The following is a 14,631-nucleotide window of genomic DNA, read 5'->3' on the forward strand; positions in this document are numbered from 1 at the left end:
TATTCTGCTCGATTGACAATTCCCCCCCCACCCCGCTCCACTCTCTCTCTTCCCGGGTTTCGAATCACTCTCACATCCACTGCCACACTCGTCGTCTCCAAATCTTCAGCATCAATCCCACCCCTGAGTGTATCCTTCCATCGAGTCTCTCTGTAGAGCATCAGTCACCTCGACTAACCGAAACTTAAATCTCAGACTGACATCCTCCATCCATTTCACAAACTCCTCCGTCATCATGTCGGAAGAACTCTCCAAAGTCGATTCCGCCGTGGCTGGCCTCTCAATATCCCCTCCCGACAACAAGAAGGAGAAAGCAGCTCACAAACGCACCTCCTCGTCAGCCGAGGGTGTACGAAACATCAATGACCTAGGTAAGCATTGCACATACGCACACCCTATCTCTGGGGACCATCCATAGGCGAGCACAGACTGACAAATACCCCCGTGCAGAAAAGGAAGGGATCGAATTGGCCATTGCCCCTGAAACACAGAAGCTCAACTGGTGAGATTCGCCACTGCGTCGTTCTCCAATACATAGACCGCCATTTCATCTCAAGAAGGCACCCACCGCACATCGTGGAACACCCAGCTGACCCATATAATCTTCATACAGGAAACTCAACACCTCCCCCACCACCCTGGATGACAAGGAAGCTCTCAAGAAGTTCCTCACCACCCCGCCTGTCAAGCGGATAGATCTGCATTTCCCCCTAGGCCTGGAAGTCACTGCCCGAAACCTAAAGGGGGTCACAATCAAAGATGCGCTGGACGCTATTCACAAGCAATTTAAGAAGAAGGTAAGCGCCTCATCTCTGCCCAAAACATAAATATATATATATATATAAACTCTCCCATTCCAGCGGATTGTATTGTCCTAACTCTTCATCTCCAGGCCGATGACGAACTCGACAACCCTATCCTAGCCGGTTTCGAATGGGATAAAGAAGAATCATGGACCCGACTGATCGTCCACCAGAAGAAGCAAGGCGCTTTTATCGGCAGTAAAAAGTCCAAAAAGAAGGGCGGAGATACAGATGAATAAACCTCATCCTCCCGGAGTGCGTCCCTGCACCATGCTCCATGCTCCATGCTTGTGGTTTACTGTAAAGAGACTTGGTTGAATGCACCTTCGTGCCTCTCGGCCTTGTCCCTCGTCTTTTTTCCTAACCCCTTTGTGGTGTGTGCAGACCCATCGCATGCAATGCATCAAGTGCATTCGGCGCTATTGTGTTAACTTTGATATGTTTTATCTATGTCGCCTCTCTTTCTCGCTGTAAAAGGGAGATTTTGTTTTTTGCAATCTTTCCCTCTTTTTTTCCGCCGGTGGGATAAATGGGTTCCTGCCTTGTTACGATCCCAGAGCTGTGTTTGTTGGCCTTATTCTTTTCCCTTCAAACCCCCCGTTGCTTCTTCATTTAATTCTACACTTTCTCTACTCCTCTCACTGTCTTCGTTTTAGAGCAGAGCTGGATCCGAAAAGGAGAGCGCGTGCTTATAAACTGTCATTCATTTTTATGATATTTAAACGGTGCTTGGCGGCTAGCTATTCAGCTGTCCGGGCCGTTAGGTGGGTAGGTGGATAGTTAAATGTAAGCCTCGTTTTTTCAATCTGTGGAATATGGAGAATCAATCAACTTAACCACCTACCGAAGAAGTTACCCTGAAATTGAGAAGTGAAAAGGTGATATAACTGTTCCTTACATTTAAAAAAAAAAAAAAAAAAAAAAGTAGAAAAGATGGCTAACTAAGACAAGTCACGGTGTGGTAACTACCTATCTCTCCGTAGAGCTTTCAATCCTTGCCCCGCAGTGAATCGTTTTGAGTATCTCATGACATCTCATCACCACATTTAAGCTTACTTTTAGCGTTGCCCCTATGTCACTCACCCCGCTATTCCCGTTTCCGACTAGCCCGCAAACTTTCAACGACCTCCAGTGGACCTTTATTCAATAACGGGCAGGAACCTTCCATCAATCACTCCTTATCAGCCGCCAGCTAATAAACATAGATGACACCTGCAAACGGCACCTGGGGCCTGCGGGTATAAATACCCCCATCTTCCCCTCCTCCTTCTTCTCTTCCTCTTTCCCTCATCATCCTCTACTATAACCCCAATCCATCCTCCGCACGCATAGACGCTTACCTACCTATACCAGGTATACGGTGGTGGCGGCTCTATGCCACCCTCTATAGCCAGCGCCCTCCATATAACTGAGATATCAACCATATTGTATATTTATTATTTATCTGCTAAATAAGGGTCTGCGTGAGCAAATCCCCCCACTTCCCTGCAACCTCTGCAATGGAAATGTTATTTATACACGTACGTACGTACCTACCAACCTAAACCTAGGGGGTTCTATGCACCTCCACCTTTTATACTTAAACGCCTTCCCTAAAACCAGCATCCGCGACATCGTACTGAAGTATAACCTCTAAGTAAGGGACTGCGAAAGCAATTCTCCTGGCTGTCGCTCCGTTGCATAGTGTCCAACCGACCAATGTCCTCTAGTGGGTGGGCTACAGCAAACCATATATACCATTACACTGCCTCCCCGATAACGGGATACCGGATCTGACCGCCTCACACTAAGTGGTTGAGACATCTTGAATCACCACTCTCAATATTGTCAAGATCAATGAAGTCTTTCTCGGTTGTATGAAAACACTTTGTCAAATTGAATGCCGATTGCTACTCTTGTGCCAGATCTTAAGTTTCTAAAACATCGATGCGTCTAATGCTATCACATTGATGAAATCGGATATCATCACTATTCCATATGAGATTTCAATGCTCATGATCAAGCAACTTGACCTCTGGTGTATTCTACCTCAAAAGTTCCAAGATATACAGAAGTTCAAAAAGAATAACTCTGGGCGTCATAATATTCACCACGCAGAACTTTAATACAACGAATTGGCTGAAGAAAGCAAGGTGACTTCCGCTCCTGCGAGCTGGCTCGTGGCAGGGAGTTGGAGGGATTATCCTGGATGTCGTATGTGGATGGGACATCGTCGCCGCTATGTATACCAAATTATATTTACTATACTAGGAGTCAGTCCGGTACCGGCCTCCCCCTTCCTATTACCCGCCGCCTGACAAACATCGACCTCCGTTTTATGCTTTACTGAGCTCCGACGAGAGCTCCCCCGTATGGATTAGCTACCTGGCCGACGCGTTTGTTATATATATACCCCTTATTATTTCGCCGCCTTCTATTTCCTGTTCATCAACGCTTCCAACAAGACCCGTCGGGGATTTCGCCAGTCAATGCAACGATGAAGAATGTTGGGGGTTATAGTATCTGTGCGCTGGCTGTACATGGTACTCGCTTCTCGCTTGCACCTTATCATCATACGCGGAGTGCGGGGACACCTTGATACAAGGAATCTTGTCTGTTTGTGTCTCCGTCTTCACTCATCCTATATGAAGCCAATCTTACCTTCCCTAACGCGTATCAGCGACCTGGCAGCATGTCACCCAGAGAAGGGTTCTTTGATTACTATCGACACCGAAGCACGTTACATTGGATATGTCGCTGCCAGCCTATTGGGCGGGGAGCGCTAACCGTTTCCCTGGTAATGTCCTATTTATCAAGCGAACCACTAGGCTATTTGCCTTGCGCTCTACGGAGGAGCCTAAAGTCCAGTATATCTCCTTCCTGGCCCAGCATAATGTGTTTCCCGACCTCTGCCTGCGTACGCAGATGCGGTACTTGGAACCGGTGGTTGAATCCTCCTCATCGACGGTAGCACGTTGGTCGACACACCGTCAACATTGAGGCCCCCAGAGTTTTCTCTTCCGTGATTTCCACATATCGTGAAGACAGTTCTACTTGGGGCCGTTCCCCATCTCCAGGACCGTGCAAGAGTCCGAGGGTGCTTCAAGCCGAGTCATAAAATAGTAAGCCCCCTGATTTTAGCGCGTTTGGCGCAGCTGCTAGTGCGTGTGGTAGCAGTTGACGTGATTAGATGGGGCATACATGATTGACTGTGCCATAGGGATATCCCTTGTGAACGGTGCTTGCCCGAAATGAGCGATATGTCCGTGGTGTGTGCTCTTCCCTGCCGTGGGAAGCGTTGCGGCCACTGCTGTCTCGCACACAAACCATGTATCCGTGTGAGTAGAGTGCGCCTTTAACTGCTGTTACAGGGAGGTTTCTGCGCTATTGGCGTGATAGCTGATTATTGTTTGCTTAGCTTTCTCCCTCCCCTGGGCTGAGTCATCTGCTTGCCCTCCAGGGCTTTTTGCAAAAAGTATTTTGCAGAGCGGGTGGGTTCGGCGGAGGTTCCACGCTATCGGGCCAAACTGCTGCGTCTGGCAGCAGTGCTGACGGCTCCTTCCCGTGCTGCGCGTTCAGCAAAAGCCCGCACTGCTGCATTGATTGGTGTCACTCATCGCGCTCAGCGCCGTAGTGAGGCTGCTGGTGCGCTGGTTGCATCCTCTGATGAGGAGGAGGAGGAGGAGGAGGAGGAGTGGGAGGATGGCGGAGTTGGCTGAGGAAGGAAGTGTTGAGCTTGGGGAAGGAAGGGTCACCGTGCCTGAGCAGCGTATGGTGGCTGTGGTGATTGAGAATAGGAATTCAGTCAGAGTGGGCGAGACAGGGAGGTGGTGAGAAGACCTTAATCCAATGGGGCCTGGCCTAGGGGAACTAGAGGGTATGCGCACGCCTGGGCGCCTAGCTAGTTTGACTTATTCCCCCAATCAGAATGATAATGATAAATGAAATTGAATTTTTCCTGAAGATTTGAATATTTTTGACACCTCGCTTGCCTCATTAAAACCACATGATCAAAAAACCAGGATTAACGCTGGTCGCTGTGATGATTCATGTTGTTCAAAAACATCAAATGCTTCAGTCTCTTGAATGTTTTCAAGAGGTTCCCATGTATCACCAGAAGGTCCGAAGCCCTTCCCAGCGTACACGGTAACGTTCCTTACCCTGGTGTTTTTCTTTCTTTAATAATATCCTCAACCTGAAATTCTTCCTCGCTATTCCACTAGCTCTGGTGCTGGAGGTGGAGTAGCGCCATCCCTCGTTTTATAGGGTTCAATTCAAGCAGTGAGATATGAAAGACCGGGTGGACTGTCTCACAGTATATAAGTACAGGAAATTCATGCTGCTGCTCTGCCCGTCAATTCGACGAATATTGACACTATTTCCACAGAGTCTTATGGGCACAAAGAATCGGGCAATTGTTGATCGCGATAGTGTTTCTGCTGGTAAAAACATTATGGACAATGGGTTTGTTTGGGGAACTAAAATTCATCCATCCATATTCCACCAATCTGCGCGGCATAGCGGCATAGCGGCATATTAAACCTAAGTCCTATATACTCCCTCTCACTCTCCTGCTTCTCTTGACGTCGAACTCTATCCCTGGCCCACAAAATGCCATGTGGCGGATGGCCAGTCCCCCATCCCCACAAGGCCCTCTTCCCCATGATTATCAGCAACAGTCTCCCGAGATGTCGGGGCCATCACTAGTTTAGTGTCCTTATAATATGAATTGATTCAGCGCTAGCTCTTATAGCCAACAATATCAAGAAACGAACAGCAACAAATTACACAGTGAAATAACATTAAGCCGTCAACCATGCGTAGAAAACAAATCCCTGAAAACCTTCTGTACATGCATTGATACAAACACACATAATTCATAGCATTATCATATTGATCCCATCAAAAACCCCCTGGTACACTTCTCAACTACGTAGACCCCCACCTCCACCAGCACCGTCACCAAACAACACAAGCACGATCTCATCCAAGACATTGAAAACCAGATGCGCATTCAACCTCTCATTATTCGACGTAGCAAATACCCTTCTCGCCGCAGCCTGCGCATTCGCCCTTCCCACCACACTCGCCGCCATGTCAGGGACAAGTGTCGCAAGCATAACACTCGCCTCCGTCCGACTCTTCATCTTCTCCGATAAACTGCGCGGCCTGTCTTCTCGCAACTTCCCATCCGGCCACAGCGTATGCTTAACCAGATTGATATAGCGCAGCAACGCGGTGTCCTGGACGAGCGACTTGGCGACCTCGCGCACTTTGCGTTCGACGGTGCCGCCGAGTAGTTGGTGGAGGACGACGACGACAGCGCGCCCGCGCAGCCAGTTGTTGCCCTTGTTCAGTTCGAAGATTTCGAGGAAGATGTCGCAGATGGGTTTTACGAAGGGTTCCAGTTCGCGGTCTTCGAAGGCGTTGAGTTCCGCTTCTGCTTCAGCGGCAATTATGGATTCGTCGGGTGTTGTTAGAATGTCTGATTGTTGTTGTTGTGGGGGAGCGGCGAGCTGGTTGGTAGCGGCGGAGATCAGGTTTTGGCCTGCTGTAGAGAGTTGGTCGAGGACAGGAATATTACCGAGGAAGTCGTCCATGCCATCCGTGACAGAGTTGTAAATACGGGTAACAAGGTCTTTATTTTCTTCGTGTTGGTGTTGGTGGTTAGGGGAATCGTTGGAGGCGATAATGGCCCGTTGCGAGAGGAAAGCGCGCAAATCACGGCTCCGGCATACTTCGGGGAGGAGTAAGAGGTTTTGGAGGTAGCCTTCCAGGGCGAGGCGACGTTTGTGAAGGAAATCCTTTTGGAGTTTCATCACCATTCGTCGACGGGGGAATTCTAGGTTGCGGACAGATGGATATCTCACTCGAAGTCGTTGGTGGAGTTCGTGAAATTCGCTATAGCGGCGAGGGATTGCCCAGGAAGCAGCAGGCATTTGGTCTCCCGAATTCCTCTGTACCTCGATGAGATCTAAGACAGGTAGGTTAACAAGCAAGCATAGTAAATACTCCGACTGAAAACAGGGGTTTGCATACACAGTGCGTATTCCCGTCCATCCTCCTCCTTCCCAACCATGATGGATTTAATTTGGACGGTGGAGCGACCGTACAAGCTGTTATCACTTTCTTGAACGATATATTGCTGCCTTTGCATCTCCTTCCGCCGAAGTTCACGCTGAATACTAGACCTGGATTTCCCCAAGATGCGCAACTCCGCCGTATTATTAGTTAATTCCGCTTTCCGAGTCAGTGTGTCTACCACCTCCTCCTGCGCAATGAGCTTTTCAATATCAGCTGTCAAAGCCAATATGGCTTCCGCCAAGCCAAGATCACCGGGGGCTGCTTCATGAATCTCCTCAGCCGGATCCTTTTCGTCACCCTCGATCTCGGGGTCAGCGTACTCATCTTCAATAAACTTCTCCTCATCGGAAAAAAGATCGTTATCCGCAAATACGCCAATTCTAGACGACGTATTAACAAGCCCGAGCGAAGCAATGCTCGGTTTTCCCTTCTCAGCTGGAGGGTTATCAAGATGCGAAAACTCCAATGAACTCCTCGATGAATCTTGCTCCCTGCTCGAATGTAATACTGACGTGGGTGAGCCAATTGAGCTTTTTGGTTCTTCTAGTCTCGTTTCATTGGGTTGATTGGTGATAATGTCATTCAAAGCAGCTTCCATGGATGCTATTACACCACTAGCATACCAATCCCCACCATCTCCATTTTGAGAGTCCTTTCCGATTCTCTGAATAGACGTTGATTGCGGGTCAATTTCCGAGTCATCATCAAATAGTGGAGCTCGATCTGAGTCTAACGATCGCCGGGGTATGTTACAATCGCTTAGACGCCTAGATTGGCTCGATAGATCAGATGTAGAAAGGGCTGCTCGCAGAAGATCCCGCGATTTTATGTTTGACTGGGAGCTTGTGCGGCCCATTAGATCGGGCAGTGGGCGTCTATCATGGCTCTCAGAGCCCGGAGACCGGTTCAAGTGTGGCCGCTCTGGTTGGGAGGGAGATGCGGAGGAGGATACTGCGGCAGCTTCATCAGAAACCAAGAATTTGTAATAGAGATCCGACTTTTTAAAGGCCGGATAATATTTATTTTGCATCTCAAGCAAAACAGAAGTTTGTGTTGTGAGAATAACTGTTCGTGCTTTGCGGTATTGTTCCGGGGTAGCTCTCCTCCCGGCGTCGACGAACTCCTTCACTGCCTGTCTGGATTCAGCGGGCACTCGCAATTCGGGCTTTGACAGATGTTGCTCGCTAATCAGGACCACATCGTTTCTATCCGCGGTTGTCCATGTCACAGCGTTAGAAGGAGTGTCATCTCCAAAGTCGTCTTCAAGAGGATTTCGGAACCCGTCGACAACGACCCAAAATTGGACCAGGGACATGAGGTTCATGCGGTCCATGAACTCCATGAAGTAAGAAAGGCCTGCTGCATTGTGCATAACATCCACCAGAGATACCTCATGTGGTTTTGAGATGTAACTGTAGCGAAGGTCCGCTGGATTTACGGGGGACTTCACGCTGCCGGTGAGGGCTGAAAGCTTGGAAACTTTCTGGTCCAAAACACGTTTCCCCGTTTCCAGACGGCGAAGATACACCTGGTCTTGGTCCTCAACCGTGCTTTCCCGCTGGAGCTGGCTGGAGACATGGCTTCGGAATCTTCTTGCTTCTGACAGGATGTTGCATCTTCGAATGGCTCGCACGAACCGCTCAAACTCTCTCTCACTATCGCCCGGCCTTAGCCTGGGAAATAGATGGCTATGTTGTTTTGATTTCGGAACAGGGGAAGCATGTTGATCCAGCGCGGCGCGTAGTTTCCGTACTGTCTTGCGATCTTGGAGCGCCGTGCGTGCATAAGCTTCCATCAGCTGGTTCCAAGTGTCAGGGTCAGAGAGCAGCGAGAGTAACGGGTGAAGAACAGAACAAGTGACAATCTCGCGTATCAAAACGGCCACAGCTCGACTGTTCATTAAGCCTTCTGGCAGCAGTTGTGGGAGGATGGTGACAACGAGCTTGCGGATGTGCCCTTGCTGAACCTGTTTGGGGTCTGTGAATGAAGAAATAGATACTGCAGGGTGCAAATTTCCATCTCTATACCTGCTCGCGATTGCAAGGTCCAGCTCTTCCGATTCAGTCACAGCACGCGAGAGGTTTCTACCTCGAACGGTTTTCTCAGCCTTATCAAAATCCTTAAAATGGTTCGTCACTATTGGCACAATCCGCGACACCAAGATTTCTACCAAATCCTCCCGGAGCAGCCTGTCCCTTAGATTCGATAGAGCAGTTCTGATCCCACGATCGACTTCATTGGCGAATCTTGGATTGGCGCTTATGTTCTGGTACCATGAAGATATAAAATCCCTCGAGGCAAGCTTGAGGAGGTCATCTAGTGCTTCCGACACAAGGAACGACTGCGGGTATAGAGGGACGGGGTGATAATCCGCGGTCTTCAGGTAGCTGCTAACATCTCGCTCCCATTTGTCGGGAGACAAAAAGGCAACGGGGGTGCCCGCCAAACTAACATTGCCTGATCTCGAATCATTTCCGCTTCGGACGGTTAACAGGATGACAGCACCTAGGCAAATGGCGGCAAGGGCAAGACCGGCAACGAAGGCGTATCCGATGTAACGGAGCACAGGAAGCCATTTCACGGCCAAGCCCCACGCGATAAAGCCGCCCAAGCTGGCGATGATAATGTCACGGCGACTTATGGCCATTCTCCCCTGCGCAAGCTGGCCCCATGCTGTCAATCCGAACAACTTTATGAGAGATAGTGATACAACGACATGATTTGCTGTTTCTGGGCTGTCTTCTTGGATGGAGTGGGGTGCACGAATGGATCCGGGGAAAAAACAAACCGTGCTAGTAAGCTGTGAACGCAATCAATACAACCTTGGATCCTCTGTGGCGGTCAGGCAAAGGGGCGTGACAGCATCCCCAGTACCCTAGGTGTCTAGTCTGAAGAGTAAGTATCTACAGTCGATCAAGTGAAGGAAGAAAAAGATGAGATGAAGAGAAGCAGAGGGTCTCAAATGTGTTGGGAGGATACCCCGAGCGACCCTAATCACGTGCCTCCCTGTATAGTTATATAACTACTTGTAGTAGCAGAAGCGACCTACGACGATTAATTGCTAGTCGTCTCTACCTACGGAAAACGAATACCTTTTGTAATAACCCGCTGCTTCATTTCACCCAAATTAACTAACTAGAATCTACGGCTACGGTTTGGATTTGATCCCACTTAGGCCTACCCCTGATCTGATCGAATTTGACTAGTAAATGGGCGAATTAACTAGGGGTTAGCTAGGAATGTCGAGAGTTTGCTAGTGGAGAATGCTATGTAGTGACTTGCTGGGCAAGGATCCTTGCTGGTATAGAAGCCTAGAAGAACTGGAAGAACTGAAGAATTAAATTCCGCATTGAAAACATACTATATACAGGAGATTAAGTCTTTTCTCTGTTTTTACTCAAGTTCTAGCACCTTTGCTGCTCAAGTCTTCCTCGACAAGTTTTATCTTCTCTACGAGCTCTCCTGCCTCGCTCCCCGTTTCTCCCGAGGCAAAAACAGTGGGCCGCAGGTGGAATTTCAAAATGAAAAACGTCAGATGCTGCTGGGTAAATTGAAAGATTCCCTTGGATGCGTTGTGTCTCAGACGGCCTGGACCTGTCTATGGAGCTTTCCGATATCCAAACCCTGGATCGAACGGTCACGCCTGTGAATGCAACCCGCTTCGAGGTCATCAGGTCCTATCTCAAAAGCCTCGATCATGCCATCATGATGGTCCGCCAGTGTGTGTTTCGCATAGCCCCTTCTCAGGAGACTTCTTCGCGCGGCCAATATCTCTCTCCATTTCCCGGGGTCTCAACGGCACCGCTCGAAATCGACCCCGTCAAGTCCTGGATCTACTCCCTCAACACGATCCCCAAGCTTCTTCACCATCAACCCCACTGCGACGGTCAATGAGAGGCAACCAACCAGAGGCGCAGAAATCAGAATTGCAGCCCTCAACATTCGCAACAGTGATTGCAACCAGCGGTTTAAAACGTAAGGCGGAGGGGCGTCGGAGGCAGGCCTGTCATGTATAAAAGAGTGCGGAAGGATAATCAACCGAGAGCAGACATTGCCCAAGGAGGGAGTGAGCACCACTCTGACTGAGGATAAAATTGCTGCTTCCAATTCATAGTGCCGCAAAAGAGATGGGATCCATGTGCATTCTGACAAAAATATCCGGACCCAATTGATGTCGTTTATTTACTTTCCCTTCGCTATGGGCGAGGGCAAGCGAGAAAAGTGACTTTTGGAACATACTAAAGAATTTTTTTTTTTTTAAGTCTCAAGAACGTGTTGATGCAGAGTTCCAGGCAGTTTTCCTGCGAGGGACTGAAGTTGTTGAAAACCTGATGTGTTTTCGCCCCTCACGTATATCGCTGGCGTACAAAGGGGTTTTTTTCGCTCTGCAGCCTGTGAAAGATGTCTGAGGAATGGCAAACGCCTGGCACTGAAATTTTACTGGCTCCCTAGGCGTTCAACTTCATTTGAAATTGACATCATGAACATCCCTTCCATGCCTGAGGACCTCGTTGGACTACGCAAAATCTGTTCAGGCGATGAAATAAGCCTTGAAAACACCCGATCCAGAAAATCTCCCCTTGCCAGATATGCGGTTGCTCGACATACAATGGGCTTTTCCCAGCGTCTCAGGGCATTGAGTATAGCTGCTGAGCGGTGTGATGATAATCTTGATGATGGCGATGATGAGTGGGGAGAGAGAGCCCATTAGTGACAAGGGTTCACAAAGCAATGGGGATGACTATGCAGCAGGAGACAGTTGGATTGCCAACCAGTGTTAGAAATTCGTCCTTGATGGCTGGTGGACTTCAAGCTCCGAGTCGGTGCTACAGTAAGATGATCAAAAGTTGAGAATAAATGAGCATCAATGAAAGACTTAAGCTATGGACCCTTTTCTTCATGTATTAGTACCCTTTCTTTTCTCGATATGATCTAGTTTAAATATCTACATATATATATATATATACACTATGAAAATTTGTAATATCTTTTTATTCCAATATTATTATTTAATTAGATATATAATCAGTAATCTTAACATCTATTTATTTTAATAAAGGAATTATTAAAAGTATAATATAATATAATATATTACTCCTAAAATATAGATTTCTCAGTTTAAGTACCTTTTTGTAAATTAAAAAATAATCGAATAGATAAATCTATAGAATTTAACTCTTTATATTAGTATTGATATTTTTGAAATTAAATGATATTTTAAAATAGAGTAATTCAATTATAAATATTCCATAAATTTAATATCATAGATTGATATTATAACATAACTGGTTATTTTAAATGCATTCCATAATATAAAGAATTCGATAAGGTTGTTAAACTCCACAAAATCTGTCCCTCCCTCCAATGTGATTTGACCCGAGCATTGTTGAGGTTTAGTTAACAGTTGAAGAATCTACTAAGAGAAATGAATCGACTCGCATGTTTTCAGTCTGTTGTGTTTTACTTGGCTGTCAATCCCGTCCAGCAGCAACAATTCCTCCTCCGCCGGATTCCCTCTCTTCTTCATTGCAGAAACCACCTGTCAAAATGCCGTCCCTTACGGATTACATCGATTTTTCCCAAAAAAGCCTGCATTGTAGGAATCTTCATCCCCAACCTGATCGATCCCCTTTGTAGTAGCAACGGTCTTTTTCCCGCCCCATAACCAGAAGTAGGTGAAGACAAATCGCTAACGGCCTTCTTATCCTCCAACAGTGGCCACGACTGCGATAGCATTCAATCCCATATTCTGGAAGTACGTTTTCCCACTCGATTAGCAAAGGGAAAACCCCTCTCTAACCACTACCTCCGCCCAAAGCATCATCGCCCGCCAAGGTACAGTACCAACCATAGCCGAATACTAAACCTAACAACAACAAAAAGTAAACAAATGCTCAAATCTTACCCCCCAACCCCAACAAACCGACAACAGAATACCACAACCGCATCCTAACCCGCACCTTCGGCAGTCCCCACAGAGGCTGCTACGTCCTCGCCTTCGTCATCTTCTCCCTCGGCATCGTCCGCGACCACCTCTACAACAACGCCCTGGCCGACCAGCCCTTCTACCAGCCCGTGTACCAACCCTATCTCGCCTATGGCCTCTTCGCGGCGGGAACCACCCTCGTGGTATCCAGCATGTGGGCGCTAGGCCTCACGGGGACGTATCTGGGCGATTACTTTGGGATCCTAATGGATGCGCCTGTGACCGGGTTCCCGTTCAATGTGACCGGGTCGCCGATGTATTGGGGGAGCACGATGGGCTTTTTGGCGGTGGCGTTGTATCAGGGAAAGGTGGCGGGGCTGTTGCTGACGCTGGAGGTGTTTGTGTCGTATTGGCTTGCGTTGAAGTGGGAGGAGTGAGTGATTCATTTGCTTTCTTTTTCCTTTTCTTTTTCTTTTCTTTCTTTCTTTTTCCTTTTCTTTTTCTTTTCTTTCTTTCTTTTTTTCTTTTCTTTTTTTTTTTTTTTTTTTTTCCTCCGTTACACATATTATCCCCTCTTGTGAGAGAATACACTCATCACTCCACATGTCAACTACTAACCACCCCTCCCGTTCCTGAGCAGCCCCTTCACTGCTGAAATCTACGCAAGGCGTGAACGAGACCTTACCAAGTCCAAGAAGGGCGGCAAGCGCGCTTAAAAAAAGGGGGGGGAACGGCCCAGCCGGGCCAGCAAACTGAATGAGAATGAGCAGCCCCTTAATACGTAGTGAGGGTTGGCATCGCAAGCCATTGCCCCTCGACCGACTGAGACTTCAACATCCCCCGTCAAGAGAAACCATATATGACATGATACCTCAGTTTGCTTGGTCTTTCTCTTTCTCTTTCTTTTCTCTACATGAGTAGTTTATTACATTGCAGTCTTGCCCTTTTATTCGCATTATTCATACCATCATATACATGCATCTAGAGCCCGCAGGTGTACATAGGGTTGTCTTGTTTGTGGGCTTGTGGGTTTGCTTGTTCGAGCGTTATTTAGTGGTGGGTGGGGTGGGGGTTAGCAGTGTACCCCAGATGAAGAGGGGCGATCTCTGGATCTTCAACGATCAGTCGGTTTCGATGTGGGAAGGGGATTTGTAGAGAAGGCGGGGAAGACAGAGGCAGGGTGGTGCATATAGTTCTTTCTTTTCTTTTCTTTTTTTTTCACGTTGTTATTCTTTAGAAGTGGATGGGATGGGATGGGATGGATTCTATATGCCGGGTTGACTGGAAATATATATATATATATATATATATATAGACGGTGGTTCCCTTGGGACATATATATCCGGCCCTTTTCTTTTCTTTCTTATTTCTTACATGGGGTGGATATAAAATTCAAGATAGCACTTAGAACGAGTTGACGAAGAGTGTAGAAACAACTTCATGAGCGGTGGTACGAACAAAAAGGTTACCCAAAAGCTAAAATAAGAAGAGAGGAGATGGAGGCGGGGAGGGTGTATCATTTACATTAGTTTTATATCCGCGGGCTGTCTTCCGAGAAAAGGAGAGCATAAAGAGATGGTGCGATTTGCAACAGCAACAACAACCTTGGGAGGAGGAAGAGGGGCAGGGGAGAGGGGGGTCAAAAGAGCCACCGAAATAAGCAAATCTCGATCATACCCATTCATCAGGGGTGGGAAAGTGCAAAAGCTAAGAAAGTGAGGGCGGGCCATCCATCACCAAAAATAAAATAAAATAGTTATTAATAATAATAAAGAAAGAAGGAAAGAAAGAAAGAAAGAAAATATTAGAGATCGCTGCCAAACCCAACGACGTAAATGA

The 14,631-nt window shown here is 47.6% G+C and overlaps 5 protein-coding genes across 5 annotated transcripts; 4 read left to right on the plus strand and 1 right to left on the minus strand.

Moving 5' to 3' along the window:
- Positions 1-235: 235 nt before the first annotated feature.
- PAAG_00340 (hypothetical protein) lies at positions 236-1,042 on the plus strand (the record flags this gene model as incomplete). Its single annotated transcript, XM_002797755.2, has 4 exons — positions 236-371; positions 451-502; positions 614-797; positions 893-1,042. The coding sequence occupies 4 exons, from the start codon at positions 236-238 to the stop codon at positions 1,040-1,042; spliced, it is 522 nt and encodes a 173-aa protein (XP_002797801.1).
- A 2,491-nt stretch (positions 1,043-3,533) lies between these two features.
- PAAG_00341 (hypothetical protein) lies at positions 3,534-4,501 on the plus strand (the record flags this gene model as incomplete). The annotated part of the gene is made up of 2 exons (XM_015843985.1): positions 3,534-3,756; positions 4,269-4,501. The coding sequence occupies 2 exons, from the start codon at positions 3,534-3,536 to the stop codon at positions 4,499-4,501; spliced, it is 456 nt and encodes a 151-aa protein (XP_015700320.1).
- Positions 4,502-5,707: 1,206 nt separating this feature from the next.
- Positions 5,708-9,513, minus strand: PAAG_00342 (hypothetical protein; the record flags this gene model as incomplete). The annotated part of the gene is made up of 2 exons (XM_002797757.1): positions 5,708-6,756; positions 6,822-9,513. 2 exons carry the CDS (start codon positions 9,511-9,513, stop codon positions 5,708-5,710), a joined length of 3,741 nt encoding a protein of 1,246 aa, XP_002797803.1.
- Positions 9,514-10,433: 920 nt separating this feature from the next.
- On the plus strand, positions 10,434-10,760 carry PAAG_00343 (hypothetical protein; the record flags this gene model as incomplete). Its single annotated transcript, XM_002797758.2, has 1 exon — positions 10,434-10,760. One exon carries the CDS (start codon positions 10,434-10,436, stop codon positions 10,758-10,760), a length of 327 nt encoding a protein of 108 aa, XP_002797804.1.
- A 601-nt stretch (positions 10,761-11,361) lies between these two features.
- On the plus strand, positions 11,362-13,229 carry PAAG_00344 (methylene-fatty-acyl-phospholipid synthase; the record flags this gene model as incomplete). The annotated part of the gene is made up of 5 exons (XM_015843986.1): positions 11,362-11,555; positions 11,648-11,697; positions 12,582-12,621; positions 12,685-12,701; positions 12,799-13,229. The coding sequence occupies 5 exons, from the start codon at positions 11,362-11,364 to the stop codon at positions 13,227-13,229; spliced, it is 732 nt and encodes a 243-aa protein (XP_015700321.1).
- Positions 13,230-14,631: the final 1,402 nt, after the last annotated feature.

The sequence above is a fragment of the Paracoccidioides lutzii genome (genome assembly GCF_000150705.2).
Source record: "Paracoccidioides lutzii Pb01 unplaced genomic scaffold supercont2.1, whole genome shotgun sequence".
Lineage (NCBI taxonomy): Eukaryota > Fungi > Ascomycota > Eurotiomycetes > Onygenales > Ajellomycetaceae > Paracoccidioides > Paracoccidioides lutzii.